The sequence below is a fragment of the Otolemur garnettii genome, unplaced genomic scaffold, assembly GCF_000181295.1.
Source record: "Otolemur garnettii isolate 467f Iridium unplaced genomic scaffold, OtoGar3 scaffold00043, whole genome shotgun sequence".
In the NCBI taxonomy this organism is placed as follows: Eukaryota; Metazoa; Chordata; class Mammalia; order Primates; family Galagidae; genus Otolemur; species Otolemur garnettii.
Genome location: NW_003852438.1, coordinates 4,593,566 through 4,620,927, shown reverse-complemented (window position 1 = coordinate 4,620,927; position 27,362 = coordinate 4,593,566). Strand labels below are relative to the sequence as shown.

General features: G+C 41.6%; 1 protein-coding gene across 1 annotated transcript in view; it reads left to right on the top strand.

The window, feature by feature from the left end:
- LIMA1 (LIM domain and actin binding 1) overlaps window positions 1–27,362 on the top strand; it is a 105,533-nt gene that overhangs the window by 21,996 nt on the left and 56,175 nt on the right. The window contains exon 2 of the mRNA XM_012805479.2: window positions 15,971–16,112. Coding sequence (XP_012660933.1) covers window positions 15,994–16,112 — 119 coding nt within the window. The 5' untranslated portion in view covers window positions 15,971–15,993. The remainder of the gene's footprint in view (window positions 1–15,970; window positions 16,113–27,362) is intronic.

The following is a 27,362-nucleotide window of genomic DNA, read 5'->3' as shown; positions in this document are numbered from 1 at the left end:
GGTCCGGGCTGGGGACTCGAACCCGCCACCTTAGGTGTACGTGGCTGGCGCCTTAGCCGGTTGAGCTATAGGCGCCAAGCCGGCTCTCTGTTTTAACTTTGACATCTCAAGAAATTATAGTTGCCCTCATATTGAGTATATAAAAATAAAATAGAGCTTCTGTTTAGACACCTTTTTTTTTCTTTTGAGACAGTCTCATTTTTGTCACCTTCAGTACAGTACCTAGGCATCATAGCTCACAGCAACCTCCAACTCTTGGGCTTAAGTGATTCTCTTGCCTCAGCCTCTCAAGTAGCTGGGACTACAGGCGCCCACCACAACACTCAGCTGTTTTTAGAGACAGGATCTCTTGCTCTTGCTCAGGCTGGTCTCAAACCCATGAGCTCAGGCAGTCCATCTGCCTCGGCCTCCAAGAGTACTAGGATTACAGGCGTGAGCCACTTTGCCTGGCCTTAGACACCATTTTTTTTTTTTTAACTTTTCTATATTTCTTTCAAACCGCAACAAAACAAAATAGAGAAAAAAGAATGAAAATAACTCAGTTTTATTATCATAAGTCAATGGTCTGCACGATTTTTGTGCCATCTGAGCAGGGAAATTCTAGGTGAACCTAGATGATGGGTTAGATTAATTAGTTCAGTGTCCTAGACTCATTTTTGTCCAAATCTCAGTGTACCTTTAAAAGGCATCCATTTTCTTTTCTTTTTGAAAGAGTCTCACTTTGTTGCCCTTGGTAGAGTTCAGTGGCGACCTCAAACTCTTAGGCTCAAGAGATCCTCTGACCTCAGTTTTTCTCTTTTTAGTAGAGCCAGGGTCTTGCTCTTGCTCAGGCTGGTCTCGTACTCATGAGCGCAAGTGATCCACCAGCCTCATCCTCCCAGAGAGCTAGGATTACAGGCATGAGCCACTGGCTGGGCCCATTTTCTTTACACTGACAAATTTGAATAGAAATCTAAAATTGAAGTGGGCAATATAAAAAAAATTATGCTGCTGTTTTTCTGTTTTTCTTGAAACATATAGATCTTAAATCCGTTACATCAGGGTTTTCTGACCTAATGAATCAGAATTATGGAATGGAACTTGGATCAGTATTTTATACAGGTTGCCTACGTGAGTCTGTGTACACTCAAGTTTGTGACCTATGGAATTAAGTTTTTTTACACTTTAGTTCTCATCTTTACTTCCTTTTGGTTTCTAGAATTACTATTTGGCTTTATTATCTGTAGAACCAAATAGTTATTTATTAGAACTTGTAAGAAGATACCTGAATTATGTTGGCAGAGAGAATTAACTAAAACAATCTGTATTGATGGGGTTTAGTTTTATTCTACCGGAGTTTACTGCTTGAGAGCTTTTTTTGATGGCTAAATCCCCTGGTTTCCCATACATTTTCTTTTTTATACAGAGTCTCAGTATGTTGCCCTCAATAGAGTGCTATGGCCCCACAGCTCACAGCAACCCCCAACTCTTGGGCTTAAGCGAGTCTCCCACCATCCCCAAGTAGATGGGACCACAGGCACCTGCCACAACACCTGGCCACTTTTCTGTTGCTGTTGTCATTGCCTGTTCAGCAGGCCAAGGACCGGGCTCAAACCCGCCTGCCTCAGTGTATGTTGCCGGCACCCCAACCACTGAGCTATGGGAATGGAGCCTGGTTTCCCATAATTTGGAATGACTTATTTTTGGATAAAGAAACACAATTGTGGGTGGCACCTGTGGCTCATTGAGTAGGGCGCTGGCCCCATGTACCAAGAGTGGTGGGTTCGAACCCAACCCCAGCCAACCTATAACAAAAAAATTCTTTCAATATGCCCTCTTTTAAAAAATTTATAGGCACTCCCATACTTTCTAGCACTACAAAATGTTCCAGGCTCATTTTGTATTTTGCTGTGCCCTAGTGCTGGAATCAATTACTTCTCTAAGGAGCCCAATTTCCTTTTATTAGATAAATCAAGATCTGGGGACTAGGTATGCTCATTGCTACTGAAATGTCACTGCTTTCACACTCTCTTCATGGACAGAGCCAGGAAATATATGTATGTATTCTAACTGATATATACACACATTTCTATATTTATCTCTATATATCTATTTTATAAACTATAAATTCATACTCATAGTTCTGACTCCAGCATCACAAGATTCATTCTAGCATTCCCTCTTTGTTTCCTTTTCTAACAGTACAAAGCTTAGCCCCACAGAACTTTGATTTTTGGAAAGCAATCTAGATTCTCTAAAATTATGCCATTAACAGTTTCTCTTCCCTTATATACCACATATTTTTTCATTCCACCTGAAATATCATCCTCTACTCAATCTATTCACCTTTAAAGACTCAACTGAAAGACTCTCTCCTCAAAGAACCCTTTCTGACTGCCCCAGCCTTATTCCTAATCCCCATTAGTCATTTCCTCTTTATCATAGTTTTATAAATCCTCAATAGAAAGCAGTCTTGAGGCCAGGGGACAGATCTTTGCCTCCTGTGCTTCTGCCATCTAGTACATTGCTTTCTTTCTTTTTTTTAGAGACAGAGTCTCACTATATTGCCCTCAGTAGAGTGCCATGACATCACAGCTCATAGCAACCTCCAACTCTTGGGCTTAGGTGATTCTCTTGCCTCAACCTCCCAAGTAGATGGGACTACAGGCACCCGCCACAATGCCTGTCTATTTTTTTGTTGCAGTTTGGCTGGGGCCAGGTTTGAACCCACCACCTTCGGTATATGGGGCCGGCGCCCTACTCACTGAGCCACAGGCACCACCCTAGTACATTGCTTTCTAAATAGAGAGAACTCAGTCAGGTGCAGTGGTTCACACCTGTAATCCTAGCACTCTGGGAGGCCAAGATAGGTGAATCACTTGAGCTCAGGAGTTCAAGATCAGCCTGAGGAAAAGCAAGACTCCATCTCTGCTAAAAACAGAAAAACTAGCTGGGTGTCATGGTAGGCACTTGTATTCCCAGCTACTTAGAAGGCTGAGGCAAGGGGATCTTTTGAGCCCAGGAGTTAGAGGTTGCTGTGAACTATGAAGATGCCATGGAACGCTACCCAAGGCGACTTTGTATCAGAATGAATGAGTTTACATTTATCTTTACATTTTATCTGAAACACAATTAGTAAATGAATGCTTACACAGTCCCAGCACTAGCTGTTGAGAAAGCCCATATTTTTCAGAACTATGAATCATAATTTTAGCTTATTCAAACTTTGATAACTACATACAAACTCAAGTGACATGAAAAAAAGAACCACTAAAAACCTTCAAATATTATATATAAAAGGCTCATTATTCTATTATGTGGAAACATGATGATAGACAAATTTACAGGCATGTGAGAATAATCATTGCTAAGTATCTGTAAAAACATATAGCTAGACAACTTTAACACTGACCAAATTCCCAGGGGTCAAATGGGATGCAGATGTTTGCATCAGGACACAATCACTTTAATGACATTTAATCTTTTTTAAAATCTCCTTTTAAGGATATTTTGTGCCTTGAAAAACTCTTAAGATCCAGAGTAAGAAAAAGAGGTTGTATAACTGATAAGCAATTTCAGTTCTCCAATTTCTTACAGAATTATCTTTTTCTCCCTCCACTCACCTTGCTCCCAGAAGGTCAGTTTCTTTCTCTCGATGAGTGTGCCTACTCTTAATTCATCAAAAGTGACTTAAATCAACAACACAATGCCCAAAGCTGGATTATAAGCACTTTCTTGACTTCCAGTCTTAGAATTTCCACCACATGCTGGATAGATAGCTTCATATGTCCTACAAGTATAACACAAAACAACACAGCTCAAATCATATGTACTATCTTCTCTTAACCTCTACCCCTCAAATTAAATTTAATCATAAATAATTTTTCTCCAAAGAGTTGGCATATGAATTCTTGCTTATATCATATAAAATAGCATAACATGGAAAATAATGTGATATAACAAAATCATCAGGTTTAAACTTCAGATTTAAAGTTAAAAAGAGGATTTAGTAGGTGCAGTGGCATGCTTAGAACCCCAACTACTTGGGAGGCTGAGGTGGGAGGGCTCTCCAGGAGCTGGAGACCAGCCTTAGCAATATAATGAGAACCTATCTCTAAAATAAGAAAAAGAAAAAAACAAAAATTCAGTCCATACAAATGTTGGGACAAAAAAAAAAAAAAGAAGACTTACAAGTTTTTGTTCTGTTTCTTTCTAATTGTGGGGATCATGTACAAATCTCTGAGGGATATATTATCACCCACCTTAACTAGTCAAAAATTCTATATAAAATTCCTAACACAGTTGAGAGAAAACAATGAGAGGCTAAGAGCATAGGCCGTGTTTTAGAATCTAGTTGTTTGAATCTGATACCACTTACTAGCTAGGTGATCTTGTGCCGGATATCAAACTCCCAAGTTTCTTCATCTGCAAATTGGGAATCAAAGAACCTACCTCATTTCATGAGAATTAAACAAGTTCTTTTTTGTTTTTTTGATGCCCAGCTATTTTTTTTTTTTTTTAAGAGATGGGGTCTTGCTCTTGATCAAGCTGATCTTAACCTCCTGAACTCAAGCAATCCACCTGCCTTGGCCTCCCAGAGTGTTGAACAAATTCTTAAATATATACAACATATTTAAGTTGTCTTTCAGTTCTCAAGTATATACAGGACTACTTAGCATCTAATAAGTGCTTACTACATCTTTATTTCTTTTTTAAAAAAATCATCTATTTATATTGAGACAGAGTCTTACTTTGTCACCCTTAGGAGAGTGCCATGGTGTCATAGCTTATAGCAACCTCAAACTCTTGCCTCAATCTCCCACATAGGTGGGGTTATAGGTGCCCCCCACAACAGTCTTGCACAGGCTGGTCTCGACTTTTGAGCTTAGGCATTCCACCTGCCTTGGCTTCCCAAAGTTCTGAGATTACTGACCTGAACCACCATGCCCGACCCTTTTTTTTTTTTTTAGTATTTTATGCTCTTTCCCCTTTATTTTCTTTCACACAGGGACTTTGCATAAACTTTTGCTCACATCTTTACAGAGGCCCAAGTTAGGGCCTGATGCAGGCCTGTCTGTGAGCATTCCACTCCCTCTGAGCACATTGCTACCTTCTGCCTGGGCATGGTGGCTGACAACTGTAATCTTAGCACTTTGGGAAGCAGAGGCAGTTCGATTGCCTAAACTCACAGGCTTGAGACCAGCCTGAGCAAGAGAAAGACCCCATCTCTAAAAATGGCCGGGCATTGTGGCGAGTGCCTGTAGTTCTGGCTATTTGGGAGGCAGAGGCAAGAGAATCACTTGAACTCAAGAGTTTGAGGTTGCTGTGAGCTACGATGCCACAGCACTCTACTGAGGGCAACAAAGTGAAACTCTGTCTCAAAAACTATATATCTTCTTCCAGGTATGTATGAATTATAAAGAAGAAAAAAATGGTAGCTTCACAGTGGAGGATCCTGGCAGAAACCACCTTAACCAAATGATCAAGGTTAACATCTCTAGTAATTAATATATCAGCACCACGTATCCTCAGATACACACACTTTAAAGAAGTACGTCAGTTCTGAATTATTCTCAAAAATCCATAACCTCAGTCTAATCTGAGAAAACATCATGTTTAAAAAAAGATTTTTCTTTTTCTTTTTTTTTTTTTTAAGACAGAGCCTCAAGCTGTCGCTGTGGTGTCACAGCTCACAGCATCCTCCAACTCCTGGGCTTAAGCTTCTCTTGCCTTAGCCTCCCAAGTAGCTGGGACTACGGGCACCCACCACAATGCCCAGCTATTTTTTGGTTGTAGTTGTCATTGTTGTTTGGCAGAGCTGGGCTGGATTCAAACCCGCTAGCTCTGCTGTATGTGGCTGGCACTATAGCTGCTTGAGCCTAAAAAAAGATTTTTCTATGGACATTGTAAAATATTCCAGGCTGATCTTGTGTTTGCTATACCCCAGTTCTGGTATCTATCTCATCTCTAAGTATCCCTGGCTCTTTTTATTGGAGAAACCTAAACTGAGGAACATTTCTATGTAATACCTGACTGCATATTCTTTAACAGTGTCATGGTCATGAAAAACTAGGAAAAACAGAGGAATTGTCATAGATTGGAAGACAAGGAGACATGACGACTGAATACACTTATGATCCTAGAACAGAAAAGACATTAGTGGAGGCTCAGTGCCCATAGCTTAGTGGGTAGGGTGCCAGCCACATACACTAGGGCTGGCCCGGGCGTGTCAACAATGACAACTACAACAATAAAACAGCTGGCTGTTGCTCTGGGCACCTGTAGTCCCAGCTACTTGGGAGACTGAGGCAACAGAATTGCTTAAGCCTAAGAGTTTGAGGTTGCTGTGAGCTGTGATACCAAGGTACTCTACCCAGGGTGACATAGTGAGACTCTCTCAAAAAAGAAAAAAAAAGACATTAGTGGAAAAACTGGTAAAATTTAAACAAAGTCTATAGTTATTGTTATATCAATATCAATTTCTTGGTTTTGATAATGGTGCTATGGTAATGTAAGATAAAGCTAGTTGAAAAGTATATAGGAACTGGGTGGCACCTGTGACTCAGTGGGTAGGGCTTCAGTCCCATATACGGAGGGTGGCAGGTTCAAACCCGGCCAAACTGCAACAAAAAATAGCCAGACGTTGTGGTGGGTGCCTGTAGTCCCTGCTACATGGAAGGCTGAGGTGAGAGAATCACGTAAGCCCAGGAGTTGGAGGTTGCTGTGAGCTGTGACCCCACAGCATTCTACCAAGGGCCATAAAGTGAGACTCTGTCTCTTTAAAAAAAAAAAAAAGAAAGAAAGAAAAGAAAAGTATATAGGAACTTCTGTACTTCTCTTTGCAACTCTTGTATAAATGTAAAATTATTTTAAGATAAAAGATTAAAGAACTATTAACTTCCAAAAATGTTTCAAGTATGTGAATTTAGTCACTATTTATTGTACAAAAATATAACCTTAGAGATAAATGTAATTTGTGTTTTGAAAAACATTATGTGGGAACATATTTCATGTGATTTTTTTTGAGACAGAGTTTCACTTTGTCACCCTCAGTAGAGTGCTGTGGCGGCATACCTTACAGCAACCTCAAACTCTTGGGCTCAAGCAAGACTCTTGCCTCATCCTCCCAAGTAGCTGTGATTACAGGCACCCACCATAACACCGGGCTGCTTTTAGAGATGGGATCTCACTCTGACTCAGGCTGGTTTCAGGCAGCCTGTGAGCTCAGGCAATCCACCCACCTCGGCCTCCCCAATTCTGGGATTATAGGCATAAGCCACTGTGCCTGGGACTTCATGCAATTTTTATTTAAAAATTCCCCCTTGGCCTTGTGCTCAGGAGTTTGAGACCAGCCTGAGCAAGAGCAAGACCCTGTCTCCAAAAATAAAAATAGCGAGATATTGTGGCAGGTGCCTGTAGTCCCAGCTACTCGGGAGGCTGAGGCAAGAGAATTGCTTGAGCCCAAATGTTTGAGGTTGCTGTGAGCTATACCACAGAACTCTATGGAGGGCGACAAAGTAAAACTCTGTCAAAAAGAGAGGGAGCGAGGGAGGGAGAGAGAGAGAAAGAAAGTTACAGATACTACCTAGATGTTGGTCAAATTTTTTTCAAATAGGGTATTCTGAAGGTAGTGAGTTGTTTCGATGATTGTAGTAACCACTTGTTACTACTCCGTCCCTCCTTCTCACTACTGCACTTGACTAGTCTTAAACAAATGTGAAATAATAGTAATCATCGCAACCTATATAGGAGTAACTTTTTATACCACCAGGGGGATGGGGCGTCAGTGCAGGGGAGAGCAATAGAAAAGCACAGAGGATGAGATGGCAAGGTAAGTCAAAATAGAAAAAATGGAAAAGTGGAACTTATCAACAGAAGGATATTTCATAAATTTTATTATTTGTCATGATGTGAATCTTGAATTTTTATATTAAATCTTTTTCCTTTAATAAAATAAAAAGTTTTAATGAGTGAATTTGTAGAGTTTATACTTTGTTCTCTCTAATTTTTTCAGACTGTGTTCAGGCAGCTCTGTTCAGATAACCATCTCAGGAGGAAAAATGAGAAAGGCAACTGAGACTGGATTTATAAGAACAGGATTTTCTTAGCGGCTATAGGGAGGGCTGATTGTGGTGGCAGCTCATTTGCTTTTGTGTTGGCCCAGTTTCTGAAAGACAATTCTCTTGGTTGGGTGAGTCTGTAAATGCATTTATTAGAATAGTTTTCCAGGAGCAGCTCCAGGCTCACCCTAAGCAATAGTTTGAGGAAGGAGATACCTAGGGCCAAATTTCCCAGTGAGTCACTCTTAAACTTTTCAAGGACCTTTGTTGAGAGAGCTTTATCTCCAGGCCACAGCTGACTCCAGGACAGTTTATCTGTCTCACCTCAAGCTACCTAGTTTAATAAAATAACATTAAACTGGGCTTTAGAACTCTAGCTCTACTACTAACTGGTGACCTTGAGAAAATTATTGCTCAGTTCTCTCACTGTGAACAAGGGAATTTGGTGACTTGATTTCTTTTTCTTTTTTTTTTTTTGTAGAGACAGAGTCTCACTTTATCGCCCAGCAACCCCCAACTCCTGGGCTTAGGCAATTCTCTTGCCTCAGGCTCCAACCACTAGGCTCAGCTATTTTCTTGTTGCAGTTTGGCCAGGGCTGGGTTTGAACCCACCACCCTCGGTATATGGGGCCAGCACCCTACCCACTTAACCACAGATACCACCTAGTGACTTGATTTCTAAGCTACTCTCTTGATTAAAAAATCTGCAGTGTGTATCTAAAACTGAAGGCATCTTTCTTCTCAGTAAATAGCTCCCTTTCTATATAACCCATTATTTGTTATAACACTATTCTTCCAGTCTCTGAAAAATTGTGGTTATTTTTGTTATATCCATTTCCTTTAACTCTTACCAGTCCAGCAGCTCTTCCTTTACGGTGGAAGTGGTAGTTGAATGCATATGAATTATGAGAATGGGGTTTTGGAGTCTGAAAGTCTAAAAAGGGGACTCTTATCTGAGTGGGTGGAGTTACCACACCTTTAGTGCAAGGCTTTGAAAGCGGTGAAAGGTGGATTTAATCGTTATTCATTACTTTTGGTGGAAAGAAAATGGACTTTGGAATCAAATAGATTATGGGGTTTGAATCCCAGCTCTGTTACTTTATAGCTAAGGGATCTTTGTAAAGTTATTTAATATGGCTGAATCTCAGTTTCTTTACCATAAGTACAAGATCATAAAACCAATCTTACAGAGTGGTTATGAGGATTAAGTAAGATATGTGCTTTGCATAAAGTAGGTGTTTTAAAATACTTATTTTCCTTCCAAGAGTCTGATTTCTAACTTAACTTTGAAATGTGTAGTTTCCTGTTACCTATCTATCACTTGGATTTTTCTTTTATTTATTTATTTATTGGCCAGGGCTGGGTTTGAACCCGCCACCTCTGGCATATGGGGCTGGCGTCCTACTCCTTTGAGCCACAGGCGCCACTGGATTTTTCTTACTGACAGTAAATGACTGACTGTCGTTTTTCTTAATAACAAGTAAAACTTGTCATTGTCTCTCTTTACTATATGTACTCTCTCTGTTAATGGCATCAACAGCATCACCAGCCTTTTAAGTCATTCATGTTTAATGATGCCAGCTTTGATTCCTTCTCTTACTCGAAATCCATTTTGTCCTAAGAACTGTCAGTTCTCTCTTCCCAGCTTTCCATTCCCATCTACCCTAATTTAAGAGTTAGAAGCTTGGGGGCGGTGCCTGTGGTTCAGTGAATAGGGAGCCAACCCCATATATCGAGGGTGGTGGGTTCAAATCCGACCCCAGCCAAACTGCAACAAAAAATAGCCAGACGTTATGGTGGGTTCATGTAGTCCCAGCTTGGGAAGCTGAGGCAAAAGAATCGCCCAAGCCCAAGAGCTGGAAGTTGCTGTGAGCTGTGATGCCATAGCACTCTACTGAGGGCAACAAAGTGAGACTCTGTCTCTAAAAAAAAAAAAAAAAAGGAATTAGAAGTTTGGGATATCCTTGACAAGTAATTTCTACTCCAGTCTTTTCTCCTCTTAGCAAGTTGTGCATTGCTGCAGAATAATCTTTTTATAAAGCATAATGTTTATTATTTTACTTGCTTTTTCAGAATCCGTCTGTGTTCCACCATAGCAACTGTGAGTAATCCACTGCAGAGATCTTATTTTACACATGTGAATACTGAAGTTCAAGGAAATTGTTTATTTATTTTCTGTAAAGATCACGCATGTACTAAGGAATAGCACACTGAGACTAGATGTCATCTCTGCTCTCTCACAGGCTAGTTCTTTCTGCTATCAGAATATGGCCCAATAATGTAGCATGTGCTTTTTTGTTTTGTTTTGTTTTTTTGAGACAGTCTCACTCTGTCACCCACAGTAGAGTGCTGTGGCATCATAGCGCACAGCAACCTCAAATTCTTGGGCTTAAGTGATTCTCTTGCCTCAGCCTCCCAAGTAGCTGGGACTACAGATATCTGCCACAACGCCTGGCTGTTTTGTTGTTGTTGTTGTTTGTTTTTATTGTAGTTTTCATTGCTTATTTAGCTGGTCTGTGCTGGGTTCGAACTCGCCAGCCTGGGTGTATGTGACCGGCACCCTACCCACTGAGCTATGGGCACCGCCCCAATAATGTGGTTTTTAAGGCTTTTCCCAGTCAGGCCTCATTCTCTCTTTTCTTACTTTATCTTCAACTTCTTTTGCACCTATGGTTAAACTCACCTGCCACTGTACTAATGTTTTTCTTTTTTTTTTTTTTGAGGCGGAGCCTCAAGCTATCCCCCTGGGTAGAGTGCCATGGCATCACGCTCACAGCAACCTCCAACTCCTGGGCTCAAGCGAGTCTCCTGCCTCAGCCTCCCAAGTAGCTGGGACCACAGGCGCCCGCCACAACGCCTGGCCATTTTTTGGTAGCAGCCATCATTGTTGTTTGGCGGGCCGGGCTGGGGATTGGAACCCGCCACCTTAGGTGTATGTGGCTGGCGCCTTAGCCGCTTGAGCCACAGGCGCCGAGCCGGTACTAATGTTTTTCCATCTACCTAAGATGCACTTTCCTCCTCTAGCCCTCCCTTTGTTGAAATTCCACCCATTTTGTATGTCCCAATTTGATTTGATCTTTTCCTTTCCTTCCCAATCAAGCCAGAAAATCAGCTTTTGAATTCCTAGTCCATTAATTGCCTCTAGCTACTGTCCTTTGTGCTATAATTATTTGTGTAGGAAATAGTTACTCAGATTGACTACGGAGTACTTTTTTCTGGTGGTGATTGGTGTAGAAATGTGTGAATTTGGGTGGCTTTTTACATCTTGCCTACCATTGCATGAAACACTGGGGTTTCTTCAAAATGTGTGTGTCGTACTTCTTTTGGGAGGAGGGTTGGTTTCTTCTCTTCTTTTTGAGACTCCTACAGGAGCTGAATTTGTAATTTAGAAACATTTAATTTTGTTAATCTTGTCTGGGACACTTAAGTAACATCTGAAGCATTATTGTTTTAGAATGTTCAAATAAAATTTCCTGACCAAAAAAAAGAAATACTCACTAACATGGTACCAAAATCTATCAAAAATTATGTACTGGAGGCCAGGCACAGTGGCTTACACCTGTAATCTTAGCACTTGGGAGGCCAAGGCGGGTGGATTGTCTCAGCACACAGGTTTGAGACTAGCCTGAGCCAGAGCAAGAACTCATCTCTAAAAATAGCTGGGTGTTGGGGTGTGTGCCTGTAGTCCCAGCTACTTGGTAGACTGAGGCAAGAGAATTGCTTGAGCCCAAGAGTTTGAGGTTGCTGTGAGCTATGCCACCACAGCAGTCTACCAAGGGTGACAAAGTGAGACTCTGTCTCAAAAAAAAAAAAAAAATTAACACCAACAAAAAAAATCATGTACTGATTCTCACCTTTATATGTTTTGTAGGTGCTAATCATGTTGCTAAGAAATAACAGTATGTTTCTGTGAAGACAAGTGTGGTCCAGGTGAGGGCCACCTCATTCCTGAGTGTAAGATGTTCTTCTTCTAGCTGTGTATGTTCTGGTTTTTTTTTAGAGACAGAGTCTCACTTTATTGCCCTTGGTAGAGTGCTGTGGAGTCATAGCTCACAGCAACCTCCAACTCCTGGGCTTAGGTGATTCTCCTGCCTCAGCCTCCCAAGTAGCTGGGATGTATGTTCTAATTATCCTTGGCTTTCTGGCCAGGAGTAATTAAAACCATGGACTTAGAATTGGGGATTAACTCCCTTTTTTTTTTTTGAGACAAACTAACTCTTTCACTCTGGGTAGAGTACCTCACAGCAACCTCAAACTGTTGGCCTTAAGCAGTCCTCTTGCTTTAGCTTCCCGAGTAGCTGGGACTATAGGCGTGCACCACTGTGCCCGGCTAGTTTTTCTATTTTTAGTAGAGATTGGGTCTCGCTCTTGCTCAGGCTGGTCTTAAACTTGAGCTCAAGTGATCCACCTGCCTTGGCCTCCCAGATTGCTAGGATTATATAGCTGAGTCACTACATGTTCTTTATCATGCTCAGTCTCTCAAAAATTAATATTTTTCCTTTCTTTCTTTCTTTTTTTTTTTTTGAGACAGAGTCTTGCTCTGTCACCCCAGGTAGTGTCATCAGCATAGTTCACTTCAACCTCAAACTTCTGGGCTCAAGTGAACCTCCTGCCTCAGCCTCCTAAGTAGCTGGGACTACAGGTACACAACAGCACACCTGGCTAATTTTTGTATTTTTTGTAGAGATAGGGCATTGCCATTTTGCTCGGCTTGTCTCAAACTCTTAGCATTCAGCTGTCCTCTCACGTTTGCCTCCCAACATATTGGGATTACAGCTGTGAGTAGCTATGTTTGGCCTGCTTTTCCCTTTGAACAAATAGATTTGTGAGAATACCTTGTGTATTTTTTTTTTTTAAGAGACAGAGTTAGCTTGGCGCCTGCGGCTCAAGCGGCTAAGGCACCAGCCACATATACCTAAGGTGGCAGGTTCGAATCCAGCCCGGGCCCGCCAAACAACAATAATGGCTGCAACCAAAAAATAGCTGGGCGCTGTGGCGAGCGCCTGTGGTCCCAGCTACTTGGGAGGTAGAGACAGGAGACTTGCTTGAGCCCAGGAGTTGGAAGTTGCTGTGAGCAGTGAAGCCAGGACACTCTACCCATGGGGACAGCTTGAGACTCTGTCTCAAAAAAAAAAAAAAGAAACAGAGTCTCACTTTTTCGCCATTGATAGAGTGCAGTGGTGTTACAGCTCACAGCAACCTTGAGCTCTTGGGCTTACGCAATTCTTTTGCCTTGGCCTCCCGAGTATCTGGAACTATAGGCACTCACCATAAAGCCCAGCTATTTTTTGTTGTACTTTGGCCGGGGCTGGGTTTGAACCTGCCGCCCTTGGTATATGGGGCTGGCACCCTACTCACTGAGCCACAGGTGCCACCCTACCTTGTGTATTTTTTTCCCCTTTGATCCAGAATTGATCACTGTAGAAGAACTGACAACATTTATATCCATACCTATGTTGAAAGCATATTTATAGCAAATAACGTCTTACAGTGTTGGTCAGCATTTCCTAAACTTGGCTTACAGAGTTACTATTGTGGTTTTGTATCATTTGGTTTAGCTGAATTGTTGCTTGTATGTCTTTTTCATCTAAAAGGCTGGCAATGTTTGGTGGGTCTGCCAGTTACATACTGGAAAGCAGTTAGACAAATAGGGATCAAAAATTAGTTGGGGTTCAGCGCCTGTAGCTCAAGCAGCTGAGGCACCAGCCACATAACCAGAGCTCACAGGTTCAAATCCAGCCTGGCCTTGCCAGGTGGTAATGACAACTACAACCAGGAAATGGCTGGGTGTTGTGGTGGGCACCTATAGTCTCGGCTACTTGGGAGACTAAGGCAAGAGAATCACTTAAGCCCAGGAGTTGGAGGTTGCTGTGAGCTGTGATGCCACAGCGCTCTATCCAAGGTAACAGCTTGAGGCTCTGTCTCAAAAAAAAAAAAAAATTAGTTGGTACAGAGTTGGGTGCAGTGGCTCACACCTGTAATCCTAGCATTCTGGGAGTCTGAGGTGGGTAGATTACCAAAGATCACGGGTTCGAGACCAGCCTGAGCAAAAGCGAGACCCCATCTCTAACAATAGCCAGGTGTTGTGTGTGGCGGGCACCTGTAATCCCAGCTACTTGGGAGGCTGAGACAAGAGAATCGCTTGAGCCCAAGAGTTTGAGGTTGCTGTGAGCTATGACACCATGACACTCAACTGAAGGCAACAAAGTGAGACTCTGCCGCAAAACAAAACGAAACCAAAAAGAAGGATCCTAGCGGGGGCCTAGGCAGGTAGACTGCCTGAGCTTAGGAGTTCAAGACCAGCCTGAGTGAGAGCGAGACCCTATCTCTAACATTAGCCGGGAATTGTGGTGGCCTCCTGTAGTCTCAGCTACTCAGAAGGCTGAGGCAAGAGGACTACTTGAGCCCAAGAGTTTGAGGCTGCTGTGAGCTATGATCCCATGGCACTCTATCAAGGACAACAAAGTGACACTCTGTCTCAAAAGAAAAAACAAAATACTATTACGTAAGAATATTATGGGAGAAATCTATGTATTTGGGAAACTTTGCTTTAAGTGATGAAACCAAAACTCACCAATAAACTTATCCATAAGTTTAATCTAACATAGGAATTAAAGACAAATCAACAAAAACAATAAAACTAGTATTATTTTCAGGCAAGGCTTTAGTTAGAAGAATGTTACATGCTGGAAAGTAGTGCAGTCTTCTGGAATTGGCCATCACTTACTTTGCATCATGGGACTTTTAATGTGAAATGGCAGCCCAGGTTGTTCAGTTAAGCACACTGAGTATTCTACTGTTGTCAAGGTTGTTGAAAGCAGTACCTGATAAATTGTACATTCTACCAGATCAGTTATACTCTTGAGTTGTCAAGAGAGCTGCAAGTAGTACTTTAATCTGTGTTTTTTCCTTCTTCAAATAAGGAAATTCTTGACTCATTTTTAATTTCGCCTCTTCTGGACAAAGATTGGAACTCCTTTGGTAATAACTAGAACAAAATAACCAAACTATCCAGGTTGATGGATATAAAATTCTGTTTATCACCTACACTCATTAAATTTTAAGTGCCCAACAATGTTGGGTATGGCTTTATGTATTCTTTGGCTTAAAAGGATTTTAGAAAAGAATTTTATTTTAGAGGTTTTATTTCCTGAACTTAAAGTATATTATACTTTCCCCAATTGTTAAAAGATTTTAAAATAATAAGAATTATAATGAGAGCCAATGTTAATATATATTATTCTTAAATGTTCTTAATACTAGTATAACATGCCTGGTATTTTCAATATATTGCCTCCTTAAATCTACATAAAAATGGGTATTATCCGCCTCATTTTTCAGCTGAAGAAACTAAAACTGAAAAGGTCATGTAATTTGTACATGGTAAAAAGGTTACATTTCACCCAAGTATGTCTTGCCTTAAAGCCTTTGCTGTTATACTGTGCTGTGTCCCTATCTCTCTCCCTGTGTCTGAGTGGCCAGTGCTGCAGAGCTTAGGGAGAGAAGGCAGCCAAAAGGAACTTGAATGTAGGTAGAACCTAATTTGGCTCTGGTTCTACTGAGGTGCTGATTGTACCTCTCCTGGGATGTAATGCAGAAGGGGAACATTTTAATCCAAATGTGACTTTGGAATAGCTTTAAGTTCAGATAAAGGCCAATTGATGTTTACACAGTGGTTTAGTCATAAAATGATGGAACTGAAAGGGACTTTAGAGATCATCTGGTCTAATCTTCTCCTTTTACAGGAAACTATAACCCCAAGATATTGAACCATTTGACCAAGGTTACATAGTCTTCAGGAAAACCGGTAGAGGACTATGATCTGTAGGCGTAGGGCTCTCTGCTCTCTCACTTATACCACACCACTGCCAGTCCATGTATGCTGAAGAAACCTCTTAGGTGTCTAATGTCTGATTTTCTTTATTGTATAGGTATTTCAGTATCTGTAGACAAGATGGAATCAACTCCATTTAATAGACGCCAATGGACTTCACTATCATTGAGGGTAACAGCCAAAGAACTTTCACTTGTCAACAAGAACAAGTCATCGGCTATTGTAGAAATATTCTCCAAGTAAGTGCTGATCCTGGTCCAAAAGGACCATCTGTCTTGAGCACACATTACCACCTGTCATGGAAATTGGTGGAGGAAGTACATGATGTAAAATGGCTTTACTATTCACCTCCCAGATTTCAAACACTAAATAAGGCATTGTGGAGAAGGCAGATGATAATATTATAATAGTCAGAGACACGTTCTCTGGTTTTACGTTTTTGTTTAGTTTGAGGAAGAAAAAGTTACAAACATAAAAGATAACTATAAAATAATCTTAAAGCAAAATATCAGCAAGTCCAAAGTGAATAGGAATGAAGACTAGATACAGATGAAGAGAGGAGTGACCATTGTGGGCAAGAGCTAATCAGGAAAGCTTTCTAGTTCAGATAAGTTTTGAGGCAAGTTTTGACTTATTTGAAGGGACCATTAAGTGTACTCTCTACCTGTGATAGTCACTATCTGTGTGGCTATTCAAGTTTAAATTAATTAAAATGAAATAATAACACTCAAAAATTCTGTTTATCAGCTTCACTCATCACATTTCAAGTGCCCAATAATCTTGCTTGGGCACATAATGAATAGCATAGACACATTTCATCATTGTACAAAGTGCTGCTGAACAGTGCAAACCACACAGACAAACTGTAGTGCATTGGCTGCATATTTGATAAACATAGCCATGTCCATTTGAGTATTGTCTATGGATGCTTTTGTGCTACAATATCCCAGTAAGATAGTTACAACAGAGACCTTATCACTGTCAAAGTCTAAAATATTTACTATCTGACCCTTTATTATTTATTGATTGATTGAGACAGGGTCTGACCCTATTGCCTAGGGTAGAGTATAGTAGCATCATCATAACTCACTGCAGCCTCAAACTCCTGGGCCTCGGCAATTTTCCTGTCTCAGCCTCTCAAGTAGCTAGGACTATAGGTGCATGCCACCATGCCCAGCTATATGTGGCTCTTTAATTCAAAGTTTGCTGACTCCTGCTCTAGTCCATGAGTTCTTTGGGTTTATTTTGTTTTGTTTAGACAGTCTCATTTTGTCACCCCCCAGTAGAGGGCTGTGCTGTCATAGCTCACAGCCACTTCAAATTCTTGGGCTCAAGTGATTCTTTTGAGCTTCCTGAGGCAAGAGAATCACTTGAGCCCAAGAGTTTGAAGTTTTATCACCCAGCTATTTTTAGAGATGGGGTCTCTTGCTTTTGCTCAGGCCAGGCACAGTGGCTCATGCCTGTAATCCTAGCACTCTGGGATACTGAGGTGGGTAGATTGCTTGACTACAGGTGCCTGCCACAACACCCAGCTATTTTAGAGATGGGATCTCTCGCTCTTGCTCAGGCTACTCTCGAACTTGTGACTCAGGCAATATGCCCTCCTTGGCCTCCAGAGTGCTGGCCATGAGTTTATTTGATATGAGGTCCCCTTTCCTGCTTATTTTGAAGAAGTTTGTAGAATAGTAACTGGAATATTGCAGGTACTCAACAAATGTTCAAAGAATTGTATATGTAAATAATATACCAGAGATGGCAAACACAACTTCGTTCAAGTAGATGCCATAGTGCGGAGGAGCTGAAGGTAGAAGGTAGGCTTACATTACTAGTGAGCAGAGTTTTGGGGGTTTTTTGTTGTGTTTTGTTTTTTCTTTGCGTGTGTGGTTTTTTTTTTTTTTTTTTTGAGACAGAGTTTCATTATATTGCCTTCGATAGAGTGCTGTGGTGTCACAGCTCACAGCAACCTCAAACTCTTGGTCTTAAGCTATTCTCTTGCCTCAGCCTCCCAAGTAGCTGGGATTACAGGTGCCTGCCACATTGCCCAACTATTTTTTTTTAAATTGCAGTTATTGTTGTTTAGCTGTCCTGGGCTGGATTCAAATCTGCCAGCCTTGGTATATGTGGCTGGAGCCGTAACCACTGTGCTACAGCCTGTGGGTTTTTTTTTTTTTTTTTTTTTTGCTTTCCCTTTTTGGCTACTATGAATAACATAACTTTGAACATTCCTGTATATATAAGTCTTTGCATGGAGAGAGGAGGAGCTGCTAGACTGTCTTCTGTAGCAGCTGCCCCATTTTATAATACTATGAACAGCATACAAAGGTTCCTGTTTGCCCAAACCCATTTTCTGCAACCAAGACATCTCTGGGGCAGGTGCTGTCCTGTGCTCCTTTTTTTTTTTTTTTTTTTTTGAGACAGAGTCTCACTCTATTTATTGCCTAGGCTAGAGTGCCATGGCATCAGCTTAACTCCCTGCAACCTCAAACTCCTAGGTTCAGTCAATTCTTTTGCCTCAGCCTCCTAAGTAGCTGAAACTACAGGCGTCTACCATGATGGCCTGGCTAATTTTTCTATTTTTAGTAGAGGTAGGGTCTTGAACTCTGGAGCTCAAGAGATCCTTGCTAGGATTATAGTCATGAGCCACTATACCTGGCTAAAATAGAGTTTGTTGATAGGAAGCTACTGCACATTTATGAGAAGAAAGATGGTAAAAATTTAAAGAAAGTAATTCTGGGAGTTGTATCTAGGACACAGCTAAATATCAATAGGAGATTTCTGTAATCAACAATGTCACCTTTTTTTAAACAACTAATTCATTAAGCACCTGCCATGTGGAAAACACTGCCCTTCCAAATTGTTAACCTTGGTTATCACTTAAGATAGAGTGGAGATCAAACTGTGGAGCCCTTTTAGCTTCTATGTTAAATATTTTATATTGCTGTTATTATATGTCAAACATGTATTATTATTATCAAGAAAAGAAAATCAGGCCAGGTGCAGTGGCTCATGCCTATAATCCTAGCACTCTGGGATACTGAGGTGCATGGATTGCTTGATCTCAGGAATTCGAGCCTAGCCTGAGAAAGAGCAAGACCCTCATCTCTGCTAAAAACAGAAGAAAAAAAAACCTGAGGCAGGAGGAGGATCACTTGAGCCCAGGAGTTTGGGGTTGTTGTGAGCTATGTTGACACCATGGCACTCTACCCAGGGCAACAGAGTGAGACTCTTGTCTCAAATAAATAAATAAATAAATAAAAAGATAGAAAAGAAAATCAATGAAGATATTTCAGAAAAAAAGGACAGAAAGCCAGAAGGCTATTAAGACTTAATCCTTAGACTGGGTGCAATGGCTCTTGTCTATAATTCTAGTACTCTGGGAGGCGGAGGCAGGTGGATCGCTTGAGCTCACAAGTTGGAGATCAGACTGAGCAAGAGTAAGACCCTGTCTCTACTAAAAATGAAAAACTGAGGCAAGATTACTTGAGCTAAGAGTTTGAGGTTGCTGTGATCTACCAAGGGTGACAAATTGAGATTGTCTCAAAAAAATAAAATACCACCAAAATGTAGTAGCTTAAAGTAATGACAGCTGGGTTTTTTGTTTGTTTGTTTGTTTGTTTTTTGCTTATGAGTCCCCACTTTGGTCTGGGCTTATCTCTGCTCTACTCAGCATTAGGGTGGCCCAAAGGCTGGGAGCCATGTGCATCTAAAGGCTCATTTACTCACCAGTCAGGCAGTTGATGCTTGCTGTCATGTGGGATCTCAGCCGAGGCCTTGGTTGAAGCACACATGGCCATTCCATGTGGCTATTTGGCTTGGTGACTGGGTTCCCAGGGCAAGTGTCCAGAGACAGAGGGAGGGAGGGAGCACAGGAAGAAAGGAGTTCAAAGTTGTATTGCCTTTCATTACTAGGCCTCAGAAGTCATACACTATCACTTTGGCCACATCCCCTTTGTTAGAAGTGAGTTACTAAGTCTGGCTGATACTCGGGGAGGGGGATTTGACTCCACCTTCTGATGGGAAGACTATCAAAGATTTTTTGGACATGTCTTAAAACCATCCTATATGGCTTTCCAGGCCTCTCCTCTAAAGATCTTGTTTTGATGTATCTGGACTAGGAACCAGGAATTTGTGTTTTTAACAAGTATCCTATGTGATTTATACCTTTACAGAAATTTAGGAAGCACTGGTAGTGGAAGAGATGGATTTTTGAAATCAAAGCAGTGAACTTGAACATAGAGCAGAATGAATAAGTCTAAGATAGGAGGTTCAAGCAGAGGATTGTAGAAGATGAGTAAAGGGAAAAGGAAGGAAAGCAGTAGTCTGGCATAGAGAAATACAAAAGGGAGAAGTACCATGCAGTTAGGCCAGAGGGTAGAAGGCCTCAAATGCTATGCTAAGTTTAGGATTTAGTCAGATAAATGGTGTATACAACTGAAGGTTTTCTTTTTTTTTTTTTTTTTTTGAGACAGAGCCTCAAGCTGTCCCCTTGGGTAGAGTACTGTGGCATCACAGCTCACAGCAACCTCCAACTCCTGGGCTCAAGCGAGTCTCCTGCCTCAGCCTCCCAAGTAGCTGGGACTACAGGCGCCCGCCACAACGCCTGGCCATTTTTTGGTTGCAGCCATCATTGTTGTTTGGCGGGCCCGGGCTGGGGATTCGAACCTGCCACCTTAGGTGTATGTGGCTGGCGCCTTAACCGCTTGAGCCACAGGCGCCGAGCCTGAAGGTTTTCATGTAGGGAGAGTGACATGATCAGACTTGTATTTTAAAAGACACTGTGGCGACAGTATAAAAGGTATATTGGAAAGGTCAGAAATTGATAATGTGGAGACAATTTATGAGACTCTCTTGGGAACCCAAGTGAAAGCTATTGAGACTGGGGAGTAGGAATGAAAATGAAGGGGAAAATATGAGACAGTATTAAGGTGTGATGAATGGGACTTGGAAATTCCCTATTCTGCAGAGAAACTTCTCCACATTCTTACCCTTTTCACCCTCCTTTGCCCCAACCCTCTTTAAGTAAACTTGGCTTTCCTTTGACATGCATCTTGTCTTTGAGTAGTGGCTGCCTATTCTTTCTGTACTTGCTTTCCTGAAATATTCTGGGGCCAGATGGGTTGCTACTCTCCTACATCTTTAATGCTATTTGCCATCCATTGTTTTTCATCCCTGGTTATGAAGTACTAAACCTGTTCTTTGAGACTCACATCTAACTATACCACACAATTCTTATCTCCCTCTTCATCAAAGTGGTCGTGTACCAACCTCTGGGCCAAGCTCCTGGTCTTCATTTGAGGACACTGGCTTCCAGAGTCATTTAATTGTCAGTGTTTCTCATTGGGGGTGCTAATAGCATTTTGAGTGGTGCAGATCTTCCATATCCTTCTTTTTTCTTTTTTTTGAAACAGAGTCTCACTCTGTGGCCCAGGTAGGATGCCATGGCATTGTCACGGCTCACAGCAACCTCAGACTCTTGGGCTCAAGTGATCCCTTGCCTCAGCTTCCCTAGTTGCTGGGAGTACAGGTGCCTGCCACAACACCTGGCTAGTTTTTCTATTTTTAGTAGAGATAGGGTCTTGCTCTTTCTCAGGCTGGTTGCAAATGCCTGAGCTCAGGCAATCCATTTGCCTCACTCTCCCAGAGTGTTGCTACTAGGATTACAGGCATGAGCCACCATGCCCCACCTATTAACTAATTTGTTTGTTTGTTTGTTTTTTAAGACAGAATCTCACTATGTTGCCCGCAGTAGAGTGCTATGGTGTCACAGCTCACAGCAACCTCAAACTCTTGGGTTTAAGTGATTCTCTTACCTCAGCCTCCCAAGTAGCTGGAATTATAGGTACCCACCACAACACTAGGCTATTTTTTTTATTGCAGTTGTCATTGTTCTTTAGCTAGCCCCAGCTGGGTTCAAACCCACCAGCCTGGGTATATATGGCCATTGCTGTAACCACTGTGCTGTGGGCGCCGCCCAATTAACTAATTTGTTTAGAAGCAAAGTCTCTATTGTCCAGGGTGAAGTGCCAGACCATAACTCACTGCTCACTGTAAACTCAAACACCTGGGCCCCTTCCACCTTGGGATCTGCTGTTGGTGGAACTGCAGGTGTACACTACCATGTGCAGTTAATTTTTCTTTTCTTTTCTTTTCTTTTTTTTAGAGATGGGGTCTTGATGTTTTGTTCAGGCTGGTCTCAAATTCCTGGGCTCAAGCAGTCTTCCTGACTTGGCCTCCCAAAGTGCTGGGATTATAAGCATAAATGACCATGCCCTGCCTGATTTATGTGTTTTTGGAATTTAGGGGAATCTAGCCCAGCAGTTTTTAAACTGTCTTAATGGAGTTCTTTGGAGGAACCCTAAGGGCCAGTTCTGGAAAGATGGGAAGATCTAAAAGGCCCAGATCCCAGAGTCATCCCTTTAAATTTCCTGGTCCAGTAGTCCTGCTTTGATCCCTTTTATATGTTAGGTTTTGTATCAAACAACATTTAAGAAGAGGGTTCTGCAGTTAGGCAAGTTTAAAAACCACAAATCTGGCTAGACCTTGTTCCACACCTCTACAGATAAAAAACTTGAGGTCCAGCAATCATAACTGAAGGTCACACCCCATGATGGTGGAATTGATGAACCCAGCCAAAGATCCCACCCACTGCCAGCATGCCTCCACCTTATCATAGTTCCTCGGGCTCCTCAGAACTTCAACCATTCCTAGTCCCAGGAAAGAAGAGGGTTCATGTTTAGTTTTTCTGTGAAGAAAAAGTTAACCTTCAGGTCTCCCTGATTAAGTTCCTCTTCTTTTGCTTCTCTGTAACATTTTAGTGGTGAAATTGTTCCAGTAGAAAATACATTGCCGAAATCTTGAAAGTTTCCGTTTTCCCTTTTTGGCTTACTGTTCCCTTTGCTTTTTTTGAGGGCATACAAGCAAGAGTCATGGCTCAGGAACTCTGCTTTCTGGCCTTAGAAAAATGTGAGACACTGTTATTACTCCCTAGATAATTTTAGCATCCTTCATCAGCTGCCTGCTTCACAGCTGAGCATTCATGAGCAGTTAGTTGCAAGATGAAATTCTACTTTTTTTTGAGACAGTTTCACTCTGTCATTCTGGGTAGAGTGACCTGGTGTCATAGTTCACAGCAACCTCAAACTTTTGGGCTCAAGCAATCCTCTTGCCTTAGCCTCCTGAGTAGCTGAGACTACAGGCGCCTGCCACAACACCTGGCTATTTTTAGAGAAAAATAAGCTCAGGCGATCTACCTACCTTGGCCTCCAGAGTGCTAGGATTATAGATGTGAGCCACCACAAGATAAAATTCTGTATTTGAGGGAAAAGTCACCAGTCTACAAGAAGATCTCTTAGAAAGGAGCTGGGACAAGATTTTAATTATAGAAGTTTCATTGCAAATATTTTTTCCCTCAAATTTGGATCTTCAAAATGCCTCTCCCACTTCCCAAAATAGGTAACCTCCACTTTTTGGGTGAGAATAATGCTAGTTGCTCTAAGTGCCTCTGATAAAAGTGTGAGGCCTGAAGCCTGAGTCCCGGTTGAACACTGAAGGCAGAAGTATTGAGCCTCAGACTCTCTTTTTTTTTTTTTCTTCTTAAGTCTTTTCTTTCTTTCTTTTTTTTTTTTTTGAGACAGAGTCTCAAGCTGTCGCCCTGGGTAGAATGCCATGGTGTCATAACTCACAGCAACCTCCAACTCGGGCTCAAACGATCCTCTGGCCTCAATTTTTCTGTTTTTAGTAGAGACAGGGTCTCGCTTTTGCTCAGGCTGATCTCAAACTCATGAGCTCAAGCCAATCCACCAGCCTTGGCCTCCCAGAGTGCTAGGATTATAGGCATGAGCCACCACGCCCAGCAAGTCTTTTCTTTTTTTTAATTAATTTTTCATTTTTAATTGTTCACAGTTTTTATTAAGCAGACAAAAGTTGAACATAGTGATTTAAGCCTCTGTTCAAGAGTCTGTTAGCATTCTAAGAGCACAACACGTAAAAGCATGAAGGATCTAACTTAGAAAAAAGCAGTAGTTAGGTGGCGCCTGTGGCTCAAGGAATAGGGTGCCAGCCCCATATACCAGAAGTGGTAGGTTCAAACCTGGCCCTGGCCAAAAACTGCAACACGCACACACACAAAAAAAAGAAAAGAAAAGAAAAAGAAAAAAGCAGTGGTATGGAGCCTTTCTCCCTGTGTATCTATTCTTTAGCAAGTCCTTTAGTACAGATTAAAGGTGGGGATATTTAAATAGAGTTTCAAAACAGGATTTAAGACAGCCATAGGTCTATATACCTGGTTGTACAGGTTCTTCAGTGCTAAAAGGACAGGCTGAAAAATGAGAACTATTATGATCTTTTTTTCTAAATATATGTTTCTGTTCAAAGTAAAGGATAGGGAACCTCTGAGCTTATTTACTTATCTAACCACAGTGTAAATACCTGACCTTACAGAACAATTGACTTAGTATGAGCCTGTCTGCTGATTGGCTCTGGCTTTCACATCAGTATTATTGCTGTAATATACTGTAGATGATTATCTAAGGGGTGTGGAAACACAAGTTCTAAGGTCAGTTCTCAGTTCCCATTAAGCTATAATCCACCATGTTTCTGAGTTTTCACTTTTAGGGAAACTCTCCACAGATACAATTAGTACAAGTGGGAAAAATATATGTACAAGGACATTTACCAGAGCACTGTTTCGAGGTTGAAAAACTGGAAATAATCCAAATGCCAATTAAAGGAGTATGGATGAGTTAATTAAATTTATCGTGTAAGAGGATTGCCAAGATTACCAAAGACTTCTGTGTTGCTAAATTGAGGGGGTGTTTCTTAGTCTTTATATTCCGTGACCTCTCACCTCTTCTTCCTTCCTAATTTTTTCTTCCCTTGGCTTCTCTGGTAGTCACATGGTTTTCCTTCTGTCTCTTTGTCTCTTCCTTGTCATAATGTCTTATCACCTCTATTTAGACATCAAAGTCTCCAGGCCTGAGTTCTGGGCATCTTCTCACCCAACACACTCTGTAGATACTATCTACTCCTGTGGCTTTAATACCATCAGTGGGCAGATAAGACCTAAATTTGTATGACTGGCTCAGATGTCTTTTCTAAGCTCTAGATGTATATATCTAATCGCTATTACCACCAAATGGAAGTTTGGGGGTTTTTTGTTTTAATTTTATTAAAACAGAGTCTTACTCTGTTATCCCAGGTAGGGTGCAATGGCATCATAGCTCACAGCAGCCTTAAACTCTTGGGCTTGAGCAATCCTCTTGTCTCAGCCTTGTAAGTAGCTGGGACTACAGGCCCAGCACAACGCCTGGCTAGTCTCTCTATTTTTAGTAGAGATGGGATCTCATTCTTGCTTGGGCTGGTTTGGAATTCCTGAGCTTAAGCAGTCCACCTGCCTTGGCCTCCCAGAGTGCCCAAATGGAAACCATTTTTGTTAACATAGTTAGGATCATGAACTCATGATCCTTCTGACTCCAGATTTTCTCCTTCTTCAGAATTCCCCATCTGAGTAAACATTACTTCCACTGAGACAGCTGCCAAAACCCTGGGAACCATTCTTGACTTCTTCCTTCTTTCCTTTCCCCTCATCATCCACCTATTAATTCTGTTTCTGGAATTTATCTCAAATCTATTCACTTTTCTTTATATCCAGTGCCACCTCATGGGGCCCAGCCAGCATTCTCTCTCACTAATGCTGCCTCCTTTCTCAGCCCCTACCAGTTTATTCTCTACACTGTAGAGCACTCTTTCAAAAAAATTCACTTTCCAAAAAAGTGAATTGGATCAGCTGACGATCCATAGTACCTAGCATTAAATTCAAAATCCTTTGTGTGGCCTACAAACCCTGTGTGACCTGCCCTTGCCTCCCAGCCGCATCCCCTGCCCTTTCACATTCTCAATATGCTTTAGCAACACAGGAGATCTTTGTGTATCTTATACACACCAGATGCTTTCTTGCCTTGAGGCCTTTGCATGTGCTATTTTTCTATGTCCGGAATGCTTTTCTTTCCTCTTTTTGCCTGGTTAACTCCTTCTTGTTCAACTTCAGGTCTCAGCCTAAAAGTCTTTTTCTCAATGTGACTTTCCTTTTTTAAAATAATTTTATTCATTTATTTATTTTTATTTGTTTATTTAATTATTTATTTTTGAGACAGTTGACTCCAATGTCCTCAGTAGAGTGCCATGGCATTGTAGCTCACAGTAACCTGAAACTCTTGGGCTCAGGTGATTCTCTTGCCTCAGCCTCCCAAGTAGCTGGGACTACAGGTGCCCACCACAACAACCAGTACTTTTAAAGACAAGGTTTTGGTTCAGTGCCTGTGGCTCAAGTGGCTAAGGTGCCAGCCACATACACCTAAGGTGGCGGATTCAAATCCAGCTCAGGTCCGCCAAACAATAATGACGGATGCAACCAAAAAATAGCCGAGCATTGTGGTGGGCACCTGTGGGCACCCAGCTACTTGGGAGGCTGAGGCAGAAGACTCGCTTGAACCCAGGAGTTAGAGGTTGCTGGGGGCTGTGATGCCACGGAACTCTACCCGGGGGACAGCTTGAGGCCCTGTCTCAAAAAAATAAAAAAATAAATAAAAAAAATAAAGACAAGGCCTTGCTTTGGCACAGGCTGGTCTTGAACCTGTGAGCTCAGGCAGTCCACCTGCCTTGGCCTCCCAGAGGAGGCCTTGGCTAGGATTACAGGTATGAGCCACCTTGCATGGCTAAATTTTATTTTTAATTGACAATAATTATATATATTTATGGTGTACAGATGGATGTTTCTTTCTTTTTGACACAGAGTGTCACTATGTTGCCCTTGGTAGAGTGCAGTGGTATTACAGCTTACAGTAGCCTCAAACTCTTGGGCTTAAGCTATTCTCTTGCCTCAGCCTCCCAAGTAGCTGGGACTAACGGCGCCCACCACAACACCCAGCTATTTTTTGTTGTTGTTGTAGTTGTCGTTGTTGTTTAGCAGCAGGCCTGAGCTGGGTTCGAACCCACCAGCCCTGGTGTATGTGGCTGGTGCCCTAAGCACTGAGCTATGGGCACTGAGCCCAGATGGATGTTTCAGTACATGAATACATTGCAGGATGATCAAATCAGGCTAATTAACATAAGTGAGGTTTGACTTTCTACCTTTCTCAATTTGGTTCCTTTGTTGAGTAATTTAATTATAATACTGCAGTTTTTTTTTTCTTCAAAGGGCTTACTGCTCTCTGTGTGTATATATATTTGTGTGTTTATTTGTTTTGTTTTTTGGGGTGTCTCACTTTGTCTCCCAGGCTGGAGGCTGCAGTACAGTGGCATGATCATAGCTCACTGCAACTTCAAACCCCTAAGGTCAAGTGATCCTTCCACCTCAGCCTCTCAACCTAGCTCTTACGTGTTTTAATGTTTAATCTGTAAGTTCTCTGAGAACAGGAATTACGTCTCTTTTAATTATTTCTTTTGCTACTTTCTCTTTAATGCTTAGAACATATTAGGCACCAGTAGTATTT